The sequence below is a fragment of the Lepisma saccharinum genome, chromosome 9, assembly GCF_977018435.1.
Source record: "Lepisma saccharinum chromosome 9, izLepSacc3.1, whole genome shotgun sequence".
NCBI lineage: Eukaryota > Metazoa > Arthropoda > Insecta > Zygentoma > Lepismatidae > Lepisma > Lepisma saccharinum.
This window is the reverse complement of record NC_139237.1, coordinates 62,324,599-62,338,065: the sequence shown is the minus strand read 5'-3', so window position 1 is coordinate 62,338,065 and position 13,467 is coordinate 62,324,599. Positions and strand designations below refer to the sequence as shown.

Here is a 13,467-nt window from a genome sequence, read left to right as displayed (position 1 = left end):
CGTGGTCTACACGCTTGGTGTTGCCGAAAATGTCGTTAGGCATTTTTGGTTAACGGTTATTTATAATAGGATAGACGATTCGTAATTCTACAAAGAGAGGAATGAGTTTGTCGTAATCTCCGAGAAGTTCCATGTAAAGATAATCTCCTGCAGAAATATCGTACGTAATGTTAGAAAGCATCTTGTCGTGCTTGATTCGAAAAATATTCTTGCCGGTAGAAATTTTGATTTCGCCTGCGTTTTCCGGATTCACGGTGATTTGAAGTTTCCCGTCGATCGGAATTTCGTAGAAATGTAAATTGTTATTAAAAACATAAAACATCTTGCCCACATCGTCATTCAGTTTCGTCCAAATGCTGTTGAGATGAACAATCAGTAAACCATTGAGTTTAGATAACACGGAAGGTAAGAGGTTATTGAAATTTGGCGGTGCAGTCTCCATGTTGATCTGTTTGCGGAAGCCAAAAAGATTCATTGTCCTTGTTAGTTATTTAAGAATACGGTCAAAGTTTTTTTTTTGTAATGACAGGCAAAGTTGTTTTTTTTGTTTGCTTGCGTCACAATACAGGCACGCGCGCGCGTGTGTGTGTGTGCGACACATTGTTCCCGAAAGAGGTTTACAAAGATCACGATATATAAACATTTGGTCCCACAGTTGGAAAATTACGATAAGGTGCATTCATCCTTCAAGGATGAGAGAGTGCATTCGTCACAATACACGCGCGCACGCGCATGTGTGTGTGTGGCACATCGTTCCCGAAAGAGGTTTACAAAGGTCACGATATATAAACATTTGACCAGGACTTGGAAAATTACAATAAGGTGCATTCATCCTTCAAAGGATGAGAGAGTGCATTATTTACTCATCACGCTGTGTCAGAGCAACGAATAAATGCGCGGAACGTGGTCCCCCTCGTAAAAAGCTACAGTAAGAGCCCACAGGTCGCCAACACTAGGCCCCCAACAGTGTTGCCAGACATAAAAAATACATGGACCCCTCAGGCCCTTTGATGAAAATTTACAGTGAAAAACCCAGTAGGTTAACAACACTGTCAAAAAATCTACGGTAGTGTTGCCAGATGTAAACAGGGGACAATAGACCCCCTCATAAAAGGCTACAGTAAGAGCCCACAGTGTTGCCAACACTAGGCCCCCAACAGTGTTGCCAGACATAAAAAATACATGGACCCCTCAGGCCCTTTGATGAAAATTTACAGTGAAAAACCCAGTAGGTTAACAACACTGTCAAAAAATCTACGGTAGTGTTGCCAGATGTAAACAGAGGGCAATGGACCCCCTCATAAAAGGCTACAGTGGGCCCACAGTGTTGCCAACTCTGTGCCCTCAAAATATACATCATAAAAGGCTACGACGAGCCTCAAGTGATGATTCGAGCCTCAAAAGATTATTCAGAACCGGGCCACCTGCACTACTATTCGGCAAACAACAGCCCACTTAAAGGCGGGAAGTGTACCTGAATAAACGTTCTGATCTGTAAAGATAAACAGACGGAAGGAAAAAAAAACTCTGCGCGAAATAATGTTGACGCAAATTAACGCGAAAAATTGTTTTATGACTCGAATGACCACAAAAGTAGGAAATATCACCTAATGGTAGAAATGCGAAAAATGTAATTTTCCATAATAGTATAATCGCGATGGGAATAAATCCTATACATTCTAGCGATGAATGTGAATACGTACCTCCAGTGAGATGACAGCGAATGAAACTTTTCCCAGAAATGCCGTCAGTCCCTGCAGGCTGTCTGTGATTTTGTACCAGCATCCGTCAGTGTAAAGGATGCGGTAAGTGTTCGAGTAGCAGGATCGTGGAAGTTTGGGCAGCTTCGCTAGTTTCTTCCAGTCTTCGGAGTCAGACACTCCGCAGCATTCAAACTGGAACATTAATTACATTACATTCAACTTCATTTAGCTAGTACATTCACAAGCATAAGTGGATGGAAGCAATGTGGAATGGCGAGCGACCCGGAACACATTGAAGTTCATATTGCATACAGTGCAAGGATATCGGTTAAGATGGCTATCGGAATAGCAAACGGCCTATGGAGGAATATTAATATACCTTTACTTGAGGTGGCAATGGTATGAGACGAAATTCTGCCCCATCTTGTGAAAGAATAAGTTTGTCATCTAATCGGTCACGTGTCGAGTTATCTTTACTGATAACTAAGTTACAGTTTTGTACTGTTCTTACATAAAATATAATGAAAATTATTGAAGAATCACATTAAAAACTTATGTTTTTGCACACTAAACAGGACACGTAACCTACCTTCATAAAGACAGTAATATATCTGAGTAAGTGACTATGTTCAATTATTTCTATTTTACGTCCCTTTACTGGCTCCTGAGTTAATCGCAACGATGAGGATGAACGAATAATACATGAATTCGTTGACCACCATGAAATCGTCCATGCTTGAACAGGATTCGAACCTGCGACGTTTTGTTTCGCAGTGTGTTAGGTTGACCACTTCTCCACGGAGCGGGTTCTCGAAATGGTCATCTATAGACACACTTACTAAGAAGTCGTTTATGAATTCGCTAGGGGTGCGCCCGTTTCCAATAATCTGGAATACACTGTGTTAAACATGGGCTGTACGTTAAACATTACGGTAAACATGAGAAAAATATAAAAAAATGACAATATACTAACTCAATGTGTTTTCTTGTTGCAAGCCTTCTAGGGGTTAGAGTGCTATTTCTAACTAAAATAATAACATTTGATTAATATTAGAACTTTTAAATACACCCGTTAAGTAACTATGGTATAACTAGACGTCTCGCTTTAAAACTAACTCATAGACGTAAAGCATTGTACCCGTTTTCACATCAAGTAGGCCCTGAAGAATATCTACATGCCTTAGCCTTTTAAGTGTCAAGTAACCACCCTATATTCCCTACTGGAATATTCTGCTAATTTACTAACAACTTACCATTCTCTGGACGTCATCCCACAACTCCAAGTGTTTTTTCTTCTGCAGAGTCATTTCCAACTTGTCACGAAATTCCTCTGCTTTGATTTTCTTGGCCGCTTTGATGGCCAGGATACCAGCTGCAACCTGCAGTACTATTACAAATACCAGCTGCACTGCAAACTAAATGAGATATAGTATAATAACCCACACATATTTGAAGTGACTATGTTCACTAAAGTGGTATAAGGTATAAGCAATCTTGGGAAGCAACGAGTTTCTTGTAAAACATACAGTTACTTGCTTAGGGTAACTGCAATTGAAACTATACATCTTGTCACATTTGATGGCCGCACAGGTTGAGAAACATACAGGAAATGGGCCAATGACGTTGCCAGAATCCCTGATGGCCGTGCCTTCGGTTGAAGCAGCTTCAATAGGTGGGTTTCATGTGACATCAAGATTCGCACCGCCGCCATGTTTGCGGCCGAGTTGTTTGTCGTCTGCAAAGGAAATACCCTTAGCGTTCGTTATACCTGCGCCAACTGTACGTTTGTTGTTAGTACTGTGTAAAATTTCGGTAAATTATTTCATACAATTAATAACAATGTTGTGTCATCTGGAAACGTGGGTAATTTTTCGTGTTCAAGCTCTTTGCGCAGTCGACACAAAAAAAAAATATGGAGAAAAGGCGAAGTTTTGCGGTGTAGATCCATATGAACTGGACGATAACGAAATGAAAAGGGTCCTAAACCTTTTTCCAACCTTAGTTCACCTGTGTTTAATTACTTGACCCAGCTACCTGGAATCAATTCGTTTTCGTATATATTATTGGTTCGGATTCGGCTTAAAAATATTTACATCCAGTACAGATTTACTAATATTTTCAAGGCTCTGCCATCATCGTCTCTGTTTCCCTTTAAGGTTTGTTCAGGCGCTGTAACTTAAAAGTTTGAGTTGCTAAAAAAAAACCGTAATTTCACTTCTTGCTTTAACAATTTGGGATATACCGGCCTCCGTGGCGGAGTGGTTAACACAGCGCGCTACGATGACAGGGGTCCCGGGTTCGAATCCCAGCCTTAGCATGGGTGTTCTGATAAGTTTTGCTTTTATCAGTTTCAACATATCATCACCCAGCCTCGTCTTCATGATTAGCCAAAACTGGCATAAAAGCGTAGTAAAATAAACCAAACCAATCAATCAATTTGGGATACTTTGATAGAGGTGTTCTTTTTTCCTGCAAGTACGCAAAGCCTACTACCGGCACATTTTCTTTCTCGGAAAATTCGAGGATAAACGTGAGTTTCTGTTAAACAACTGAAAACTGCACAGTACCATCGTAAACAACGTTGAAATCTCCCGTCCGTTTGACTTCCGTATGTTTACGAGAACCGGCCGCAATCATGGCTGCTCGGTCCCACAATGCAACAGTTTGTGACGTAGGTGAAACACACCTATACAAGAGATGCGCATTGGCTTGCGGAGTCGCATAACTCTCCATTATGTGCCGCCTATACGGGTCCATCGGCCGTCGTATATGGCAAGCTGTATAATTTCCTTTTTGAAATTGGTAACTGTCACTCAGTAACTTTTCTCTAGTAACTAGCAACGGAATAAACTGTTATTTTTCCTTACTTTTTCGTGTGGGAGGAAATTTCTTCGACCAAATTTTTGCAGTACCTTGAACCAAATATTTGTGTGAAATAATCGGCGAGTTGATGATTATTAAAATTGTGAGAAAATGTTCTACGTTTATCATGTGTCCAATCCTCATTGTCGCGATTAACGCAATAGGTAGAGAAGCGATGTACAATAAGCAAAATAGAAATAAATTCCTTCCTAGATCTGTCGTTATCTGTGCTGGAAGATACAAATACGAGGAAAATGGAGTTTTAAAAGAAACACGATAAAAATTTAATGAAAATGAGCAATATCCCAAAAATAAATCAAAGATTGAAAAATGATAAAGTAAAATAATAACGATATTTCTTAGATGGGAAACACACAACTCTTGCGCTTAACAACATCTTCAAGGGTCTGAAGGGGCCTACACGATGTAGTGGTAACGTCTTCGCTTTGTATAGGACCTGAGTTCGGCACCCGGTGGAGACACATTACACAGTGGTTCGGATCACACTTTAAACTGTAGGTCCAGTGCCTATCTGTGCATAAAGTGGATGTAAAAACAACAATTCCACCAATACAAGGGTCCGAAAGACAAAATAACTCTCCTTGAACCAAAGTTTAGGTTGCGCGAATTTTGATTCCCTCACACTCTAAACAAGCCGATGCTAGAGTTGATGAGCTGTATCTTTGCGGGTGGCCTTGGCTACTCCCCGCAGAGTGTGAGAGAGATACGTTTATGTAGTTGCCACCTACTCGCCCTTTGGGTGGTCGATAGGAATGACAGAACGCAAGGTAATGACGCGCAGCCGGTAGCTCCTCCCCCTTGCTACTACGCAGCCGACTTGGGCAGGGTTCACCCGCAAAGATACAGCTCGTCAACTCTAGTTCCATCGATGAAGATACTTACGATACCCAGCATCCACTTGTTGTCTGTTAGGGCTCCACAGCAGCCCAGGAAGGAGACCACAATCGAGAAGGAGCCCATGAAGATGATGATCGCGGTCGGTGCAATTATCTTTGACTGCATCAGTTGAGCGGCATTCTGGTATTCTGACACCAGACTACTTCCGCCGGCCATCAGTGCAAGTCCAAACATCTGGAAAAAAAATGCTAAAAGTGTTCTCTTTTTGTTAGGCACATTGCATTTCAGTGATTCTACACACCCCTAAATTTTTCACAAAGGTTCAATTTATGGTCATTTTCGTTCCAAATTTACCCTGACAAGAACGAAATTACACCCCCAGATGGAAAATTATAGATACACCCGTGCTTTACAGCTAATATACAAGTAGTTGTATTTACGGTGGGATAAACTCGAGAAAGTATGAACCCCCCTCAAGCAGCTTTGGCCATACTTAAAACTAGCTCAACATGCCCATATGAGCTTTTTGCTCTAGTGTAGTACCCTGCCTAATTCAAGATTTTTGTAAAAATGCCCTCGGGAATTTCTCAGAAAGTATGACCCCTCTCAGATTGAAGTGCATATACTTATAAAAGGCACTTCTGAGAGATTGTTGTCCATAAACTTGTCAAAAATATGCCCCTCTTGGGGCTACACTTAAAACTAGGCTACACACCTACCCACACACATACATGGTTTAAGTTTAATTGGATACCAGGTTCACTAATATTAAAACAATGTAATTCTTCTAGAATTGCTCCGTGACTCTCTCATTTCTTACATCATAAACATATGATTTTTCACCTATGAGAATGACACTACAAATGGTGTCATCTGGTAATGTCTCCTGGAATTCACAGATAATTTTAATGTTTGTCCTGTCATTAACCACAACTTGTTTTCTTTTTGAAGTGTTGATTACAAACATGGGTCTATGTACTTTGAATTCATCTGGTGTGTAATACATGTCAGTATTGCCAGTAGTGACTCTTTTGAAAGCCGAAAATGCCTCATATAACTTGAGGAAATCATCCTTGGACATGTCTAAATTGTAATTTTCTCTAGGAAATACCTCATTTCTGCCATTTTTAAGATATATGTTCTTGATGTTGCAGCTATCAAATTTACTTGAATTTTTTTCCTGATTGTTGTGTCTTCCAGTCTGAAACAATACCACCACAAAATCAGGCATGTCAAATTGAATGCTGGAGAATGAGTTTGTAGCATCAAACTCATAATATGTGCCAGATGCGGGCTTCTGTACGCATTGATATGTATAAAATTGCAGAGGAATTTGTGGATTTTTTATTATATCAGCTTTGTATTTAAGAGCATAACTGGCCTCATATTCAACAACTGGGATTCTTAGCTCCATAGTCTGAATAAGGCACTTGCCTGCATCAGGTATGGTATTAGGCAGAGCTTCTCCTGTAGGGTTTAATGTGCTGTACCTCATCAAAGCATTGTTATCATTTGCAGCTCTTCTAAATGTAATTCTTAACCCACCCTTCCACATAATTTCTTTGTAATCTGAGAAGAATCCTGGCAACAGGCGCATAGGGAACAGCACTGTGTGATTTTTAGATAATATCTTATCACCAGCCTCAAATCCACCGATTTTGTAGTATGAAGCTTCGGTTTTGGATAATTTTAGAGTGGCCAAAGCTGTGGAGGTAATGCCGGGATAATCCACTCTGTTTATAACAACGCCATGCTTTCTGATCTCAATTTCAGAGAACAGATGCGGCACAAAATTATCCACCAATCTTATGTTTGAATTTGCCGGATAATCTGTTCCATCGAGCTTTACAACATCAAATTTGATGTATAGATCTGCTCTGTGAGGGTGTATAAATCCATCCCCTACATCAAGATCAACCTCAATTTCTGTGTTGGGTTGATTTAAATTTGCAAATGTCCTCCTGTTTGGGGGGAATGATTGTAGCTCATAACTCTCAATATTTTCCATTGTATGTATTTTTATTTAAATGTTAATCTCTATGATTGCAGTTGTTGTGGCTCCAGCAAAATCAACTAATTCTTCTTTTTCATTAGTGACCATCAATTCAATGTAATCTATTCTATTATGACACACAGGAAAATATAATGTTGGGGATGGATTGTAGATGATTGGCTCCATAAATTCGGAATTAGGTTTGAATGTTGCAATGATGCCAGTTTGTTTGTGAGTGCCTATGCCATTTGATTTGGTGATCATACCCTCAGCCACATTACAGTGAATATTCAGAGTCTCTATGGCTAAGAATTTAGGTATATTCATAGCAGTGTGTTTGATGGCCGCTTCAAGTTTTGTGTTGTTCTCAAAGCCTAACAGCTCTCCTATAGTACCCAGATCCACTGTTTCTGTAGCAGATACAATCTCTACTCTGTGAGTGACAGAATTTTGACTTAGCACTACACCTCTGGGTAACTGAGCATTTAGAGTGGATAGATTATATTGCCCTGGAGTGATGACAATTTTTTGATCCCCTACTGCAATTGTGTTGTTGTGGTGCGTAATATTAGGTATCAAGTACATGCCGTAAAATGCTCTGAGAGCTATTGTTTTGGGATACACTATATCATCATGTAATTTGAGTTTCAATATTGAATTTTGGCTGGTGAGATGGAATACCCCCATGATGTTTTAAATACCACAAGGCTTTTTGAAAATTTTCAATTGATGGTTTATTTATTTGAGACATATATCTGAGAACAGATAAACACAAATGTCCGCAATTAACATCTTTGAAGTTTTGAACACGGGCATTATTGTAATAAAGATTAGCTGATTTTAGATATTTTACTAAATTTTCAGGTGGAACACCTCCAAATGAATCAAACACAAATGCCTCATTGTTTAAATATTTAAGATAACAGATCCAGTGAGTTCCCTGATTTTTGTACTTATCCAAATTAACAATGCCACACTCTTTGTTGAGTGGTTGTTCCGGTAAAGAATCAGACATGTACACACCCCTAAAATGTTTGATGCCCAGTGGCTTGATTAAAGCTTCAATATCTTGGTTTGTAAGCGGCTCTTGTTTTTTTAAACTTATTCATGGCTCTCTTAACACCTTTGCCTTTTTTCTCCATGGCCAGGTTATGGCGCCTCTGCTCATCTAATTCTGCCCTATTTTTCTTGGCATCTATTACTGTTTTTGCTATGGCAGCTGATCCCCCAGCCAAGCTCCCAACAGCCCCGAGAGCAGCTAAGATGGCAGGGATGGTAAATATAAATCCCCCTGTATGCAATTTTTTTCTAGATTGCTGTAATTTTTTTAATTGGGGGGTACTAAGCAACAATTTCATACCATGTCCCTTTGCAATACAAGAGCTTTTTTTCTTGCGCTGCTTTTTGGTCAAGAGACTGTCAATAGTTTTAAGAGATTTGAGACCTGCATAAGGTATTTGATACATAACACCCTTGGCCTTCATTGTAGGTTTATTATATACATATTCACAGCCCCCACCCCAGTTTTTGTTTGGTGCTCATAGCTATGGTGGTTCCCAATGCTGATATTCTCTCACTTAAAGAAGCATCTTTGCTTACAAATCTACCAAATGCAGCCTCTTCTAATTTCTTGTCTGCAACATGTCTCTTGTCAAGATCAGAATGTGTGTTGTATGCTATGTCATGGTCTCTACAAGCAGCATCTAGGGGATTTACACCAGGATCCCCTCTGTTTAATCTATGGTCCAGTTTTGTGCCTGGACCACAATACTGATAGCCTGGAATGTGTAGTTCAAATGGCAGCTTGTTTATAATGTCATTAACAAGCCCCCGGCCCTCAGAAATATTCCAAAATTTAGGTGGTAGAGTATTAATAATTTTTATGAGATATCCAATCCCTTTAGGGTCATTCACTATAAAATTAGACAATTTTGTGCTTATCATGTCCATAATTCCAACCTTTTCATTGTAAAAATTGTTGTTGCCAGCATTTTCCTCCCCAGCTATCACCAATAACCTATCCACAAGTTTCCTGACATCATCAACCCACACAAATTCTTTAGGCAGGGTGTTGTATTGTTTGATTCCACTGCCAGTCTTGATCTGTGACCATATGGGCTTGATTAAATTGTTGTATTTTGCTCCACTGCTAGACTTGACTCTTTTTTGTGTGGGATCATTGTTCTGGTATAGAGCATCTGATTTTATTAATATTTCTTTGTAATCCTCATAGTCTTGATCTGTATAGCTGCCAGGCCTTTTCCTAGTCATCAGTTCCCACAATCCAGGTGTGCCGGTGTACTTAACAAAAGCACCTTTTTCTCCGAGACGAGATTCTGAATAAACAATTATATCATCCCCCATAAATGTTACTCTGAAATTGCCAATTCTATGAATGATGCTCCCATCAAGCTCTGTGTCAGCATATAAGCCAAAAACCTCATCTTTGTTGTCTTTAGGTGTGCTTAAATATTTTTGAGCAAGAAGACCCAATTCAATAGGATCCTGAGTAGCTTCAATTCTTCTAGGAGCAACAGGACTAGGTGTATGAATACTGGAAAGTGGGGTGAATGGATAATCTAATATGTTCCTTGCAGCTACAGGTACAAGCTCTGTGATCAAATCTTGATTTTGCTCTGTAACAGTTTTGATATTTTTACCTAAATTATTAATAGCATCAATTACAGGCTGTTCTGTTTGTTTGTGTTTTTCATAAATTCCCCGGTTCTCTGATTTCCATCCCTTGAATCTTTTTACAAGATAATCTCTTAACTTAAGATCATCAATGATTGGCCTTTTCATGGTTATTTATATACGTCTCAACGTCTAGAAAATCGTTGATTTTACTTCTGTATTTGCCGCTACTGGGTGTTCTTGTCATATCAATTGTGACAAACCCATAACTGTTTTGATTCCAGCACCTGCTGCAAAATTTAGAAAAATCATTGTAGCTCAAGTCCCCACCTACATATTCATCATGTATGTGTTTGAGGTTGGTATGATCTTGATGAAACACACATATAAAATTGCTGTTGTCTCGGATCAGCTGCTTTGGAATTTTAGAAAAAGTCTGTGCCAAGTAGAAGCAATCAATGTTTTTGTGCCGCCCCTGTGTAAAGAAATTTCTAACCTTGTTTTGATTATCCAGTATAATGTCATCAAACACAACAACAGAATTATCGAGACATTCATGAAGTGGCTTAACATCTGGTTCAAAAGTGGCTATATCCAATCCATCATATAGCTTCATCAGCTGCTGATATTTTAATTGTTCCAAGCTCTTAGAGAAGACATACAAGTGCCTGTTTTTCCAGTCTAACCAGTTGGGTGCCAATAAAAAATTATCAACCATTAGTGTAGTTTTACCACAAGCAGATGGCCCAACAATAAGACACCTAATATTATCAGGCAGCAAGTTGCCATTTCTCTTATTCTGTTGTTCAGGTTCTGGCAGCCTTTTTATAACATCCCAGGTGCTCATATTATCACTTTGTCTGCATCGATCCAGCTGTTTTCCGGATGACCTAGCCATTTGACAAATAACTTGTTGCCTTTTCTGCGGATGATTTTTTCTATGAGATATGTGTCAGGCTGTTTAGTTTTGCTGAGCTCTTGTTCATAGAATCTGCCTTTGAGAATTTCTCCTCGATGATCTTTTATTATATATGTGTTAAGGGTCCCGGGTTTAACTTGAACCACTGTAAATAATTCAGTGCTCCAGTTTCTTGTAAAGCCTCTCTTGAATAAGTGCTTATATTTGCTGATTCTTACTTGATCACCCACCCTGTATTTGGCCCTTCTTGTTGTTGGCTGGTATTTAGGATAATAAACAGTGCTGATCAATTTTTGCTCATCAGATGAAGTTACTTCAGAGGGTTTCATGTTGATTGTGGAATGGACCGAGTTGTTATATTTATGTAGAAGTTCTGGAAGAATATTAATCCATTTATAATTACCTTGAAGTGTAAATTGTTTATACATAAGATTTTTTAGAGTTCTGTTGAATCTCTCTACAATTGAGGCCTTGAGATCACTGTAACTCGAATAATGTTTTATTGCCTGGCTTTTAATAAATTGTTGAAACACTGAATTATAAAATTCTTTGCCATTATCTGTTTGCAAATAGCGCGGTGATCTTCCACTCTGATTGATGATTGTCCTGAAGGCTTCTGTAACACATTTTCCAGTCTTGGATTTGAGTGGCACAGCCCAGGCAAATTTTGAAAATGTATCTATTACAGTGAGTAGATACTTGTAGCCCTTGTTGATTTTGTCTAAGTTTTTCAACTGTCCACTTGCCATTTCAATCAAGTCGCTCTGCCATAAATCATCTATGCCCTTTGTGACTACTGGCAGTCTCTTAAAATTATGTCTGGCTTGTCTGTGTAGTTCATCAACAATAATTTCTCTAGACATGATATGAAAACAAGAATATTGCAACTATGGGGTGTTCAGCAGCTGAGACTGCAGGATTTTCTAAATATAATTTGTCCCCTATTTGTATTTTAAATTCCAGAGATCCATCATCTTCAACATAGGCTGTTTCTAATGTATTGGGGTCTGTAAAATCCTCTAACTCTACACTGGTGATTTTTGGTTTGTTGTCAGCATTTGTTATTGATAAGGTAGGATAGTGGTGTGCCTGTGGCTGATGCCAATATTTGATCTTGATTGGTCTCAGTGTGCCCCCAACAAAAAACTGGTAATAAAATTGTATAGGGGACAGCATATATATTTTGCCACCTGGTGTAAATGGTGAATCATATTCTTTGTTGGGGATGCTGTACAATTCAAGAATTACTGTATGTTTTGGATTCTCGATTATGCCTGTTATTTCCTTTTCTGCTGTGAGCAATCTGCTTGTTACAGATTCAAGATGCTCATTGATGGTCCTAACAACATCATCATGGCCTGGCTTGATTTTTATGTCCACAATAAGTTTCTTGTATTGTTGCACAATCTCTTGAAGCTGGGTAGCAAAAACAGACAAAGCATTTGCTTGATTGGATTCCATGGTCCCTAGCTGTTGCTTGATATTAGCTACAATTTGTTGCAAATTTTCAACAATTGACAATTTTGAATTTTGAGCAGTAAGATCATGGACCTGTCTTCTGATATCCTCAAACAGGGCATGCAGTTCATTAATATGTTGATTGGTTGGTAGAGTGGCCACTGTCTGAGTGAGATGTTTGATCTCTGCTTGGATATTCTTGATATCTTCTGATTTCAATATCCTATTCACTGCCCTCTTAATATTTTTAAGTTCCTGTGATGTAGGAAGATTTGATACTGTATTTTGCAAAGATTGAAGTGCCAATTTCACATTGTTTAATTCAGAAGCATCAGCCACATTTTGCATTGCATTTTGGAGCAGGGCTATATCTGCCTGAGAGGGTGTGGATTGTTGTAAAATTTCAAGCTTTGTTTGGATATCATCTATCAAGTGATGAAAATGAGATAGTTCAGATTCAGTGTTGAGGTTTTCAAGCTTTGTGATCTGTTGCTGGACACTAACAAGAGTGTCTACAATACCAGGCAGGCGGGATTCTTGTACATTTGCCAAATCACTTTGCACTGCTGCTATTGTACCTTCAAGATGGGTTATGGTACTTTGAATTTTTCCAAAATCTTCATATGTTTCAAGTTGCAGCTTAATATTTGCTACACTCCGAGTTATTGCACTCAAAGCATCAGAAGATGGCAAGTTGTTCATAAAATTTTCAAGTGTCTCAATTTTTTCTTTAACCTCGGCTATGGCATTGTTCAAGGGGTCCAGATTAGGTATTTGGAGTGACTGAATCTGTTCTTTTAGAGTGGAAATCACTAGATCAAAATCTTCTTGTGATTTTATGCTTTTGACAATTGTTTGGAGCTGTGTCTGGACATTATTTATCTGCTCTTCCAATTGCTGTTTCAATTGCTCAGAATTGGTGGCCTGGGTCTTAAATTTGGCTTGAAGAGCTGCTACAGCCTCTTCTAAACTTTGAAAATTATCTAATGTTGCCAAATCAGTATATTTCTGAAGCAGCACTTTGAGTTCAGAATCAATTT

The 13,467-nt window shown here is 38.9% G+C and overlaps 1 protein-coding gene across 1 annotated transcript in view; it reads right to left on the bottom strand.

The window, feature by feature from the left end:
- LOC145992692 (CD63 antigen-like) overlaps positions 1-13,467 on the bottom strand; it is a 75,637-nt gene that overhangs the window by 27,114 nt on the left and 35,056 nt on the right. Inside the window, exons 5-7 of the mRNA XM_083129071.1 lie at positions 5,469-5,657; positions 2,957-3,118; positions 1,704-1,895 (exon numbers count right to left, since the gene is read on the bottom strand). Coding sequence (XP_082985197.1) covers positions 1,704-1,895; positions 2,957-3,118; positions 5,469-5,657 — 543 coding nt within the window. The remainder of the gene's footprint in view (positions 1-1,703; positions 1,896-2,956; positions 3,119-5,468; positions 5,658-13,467) is intronic.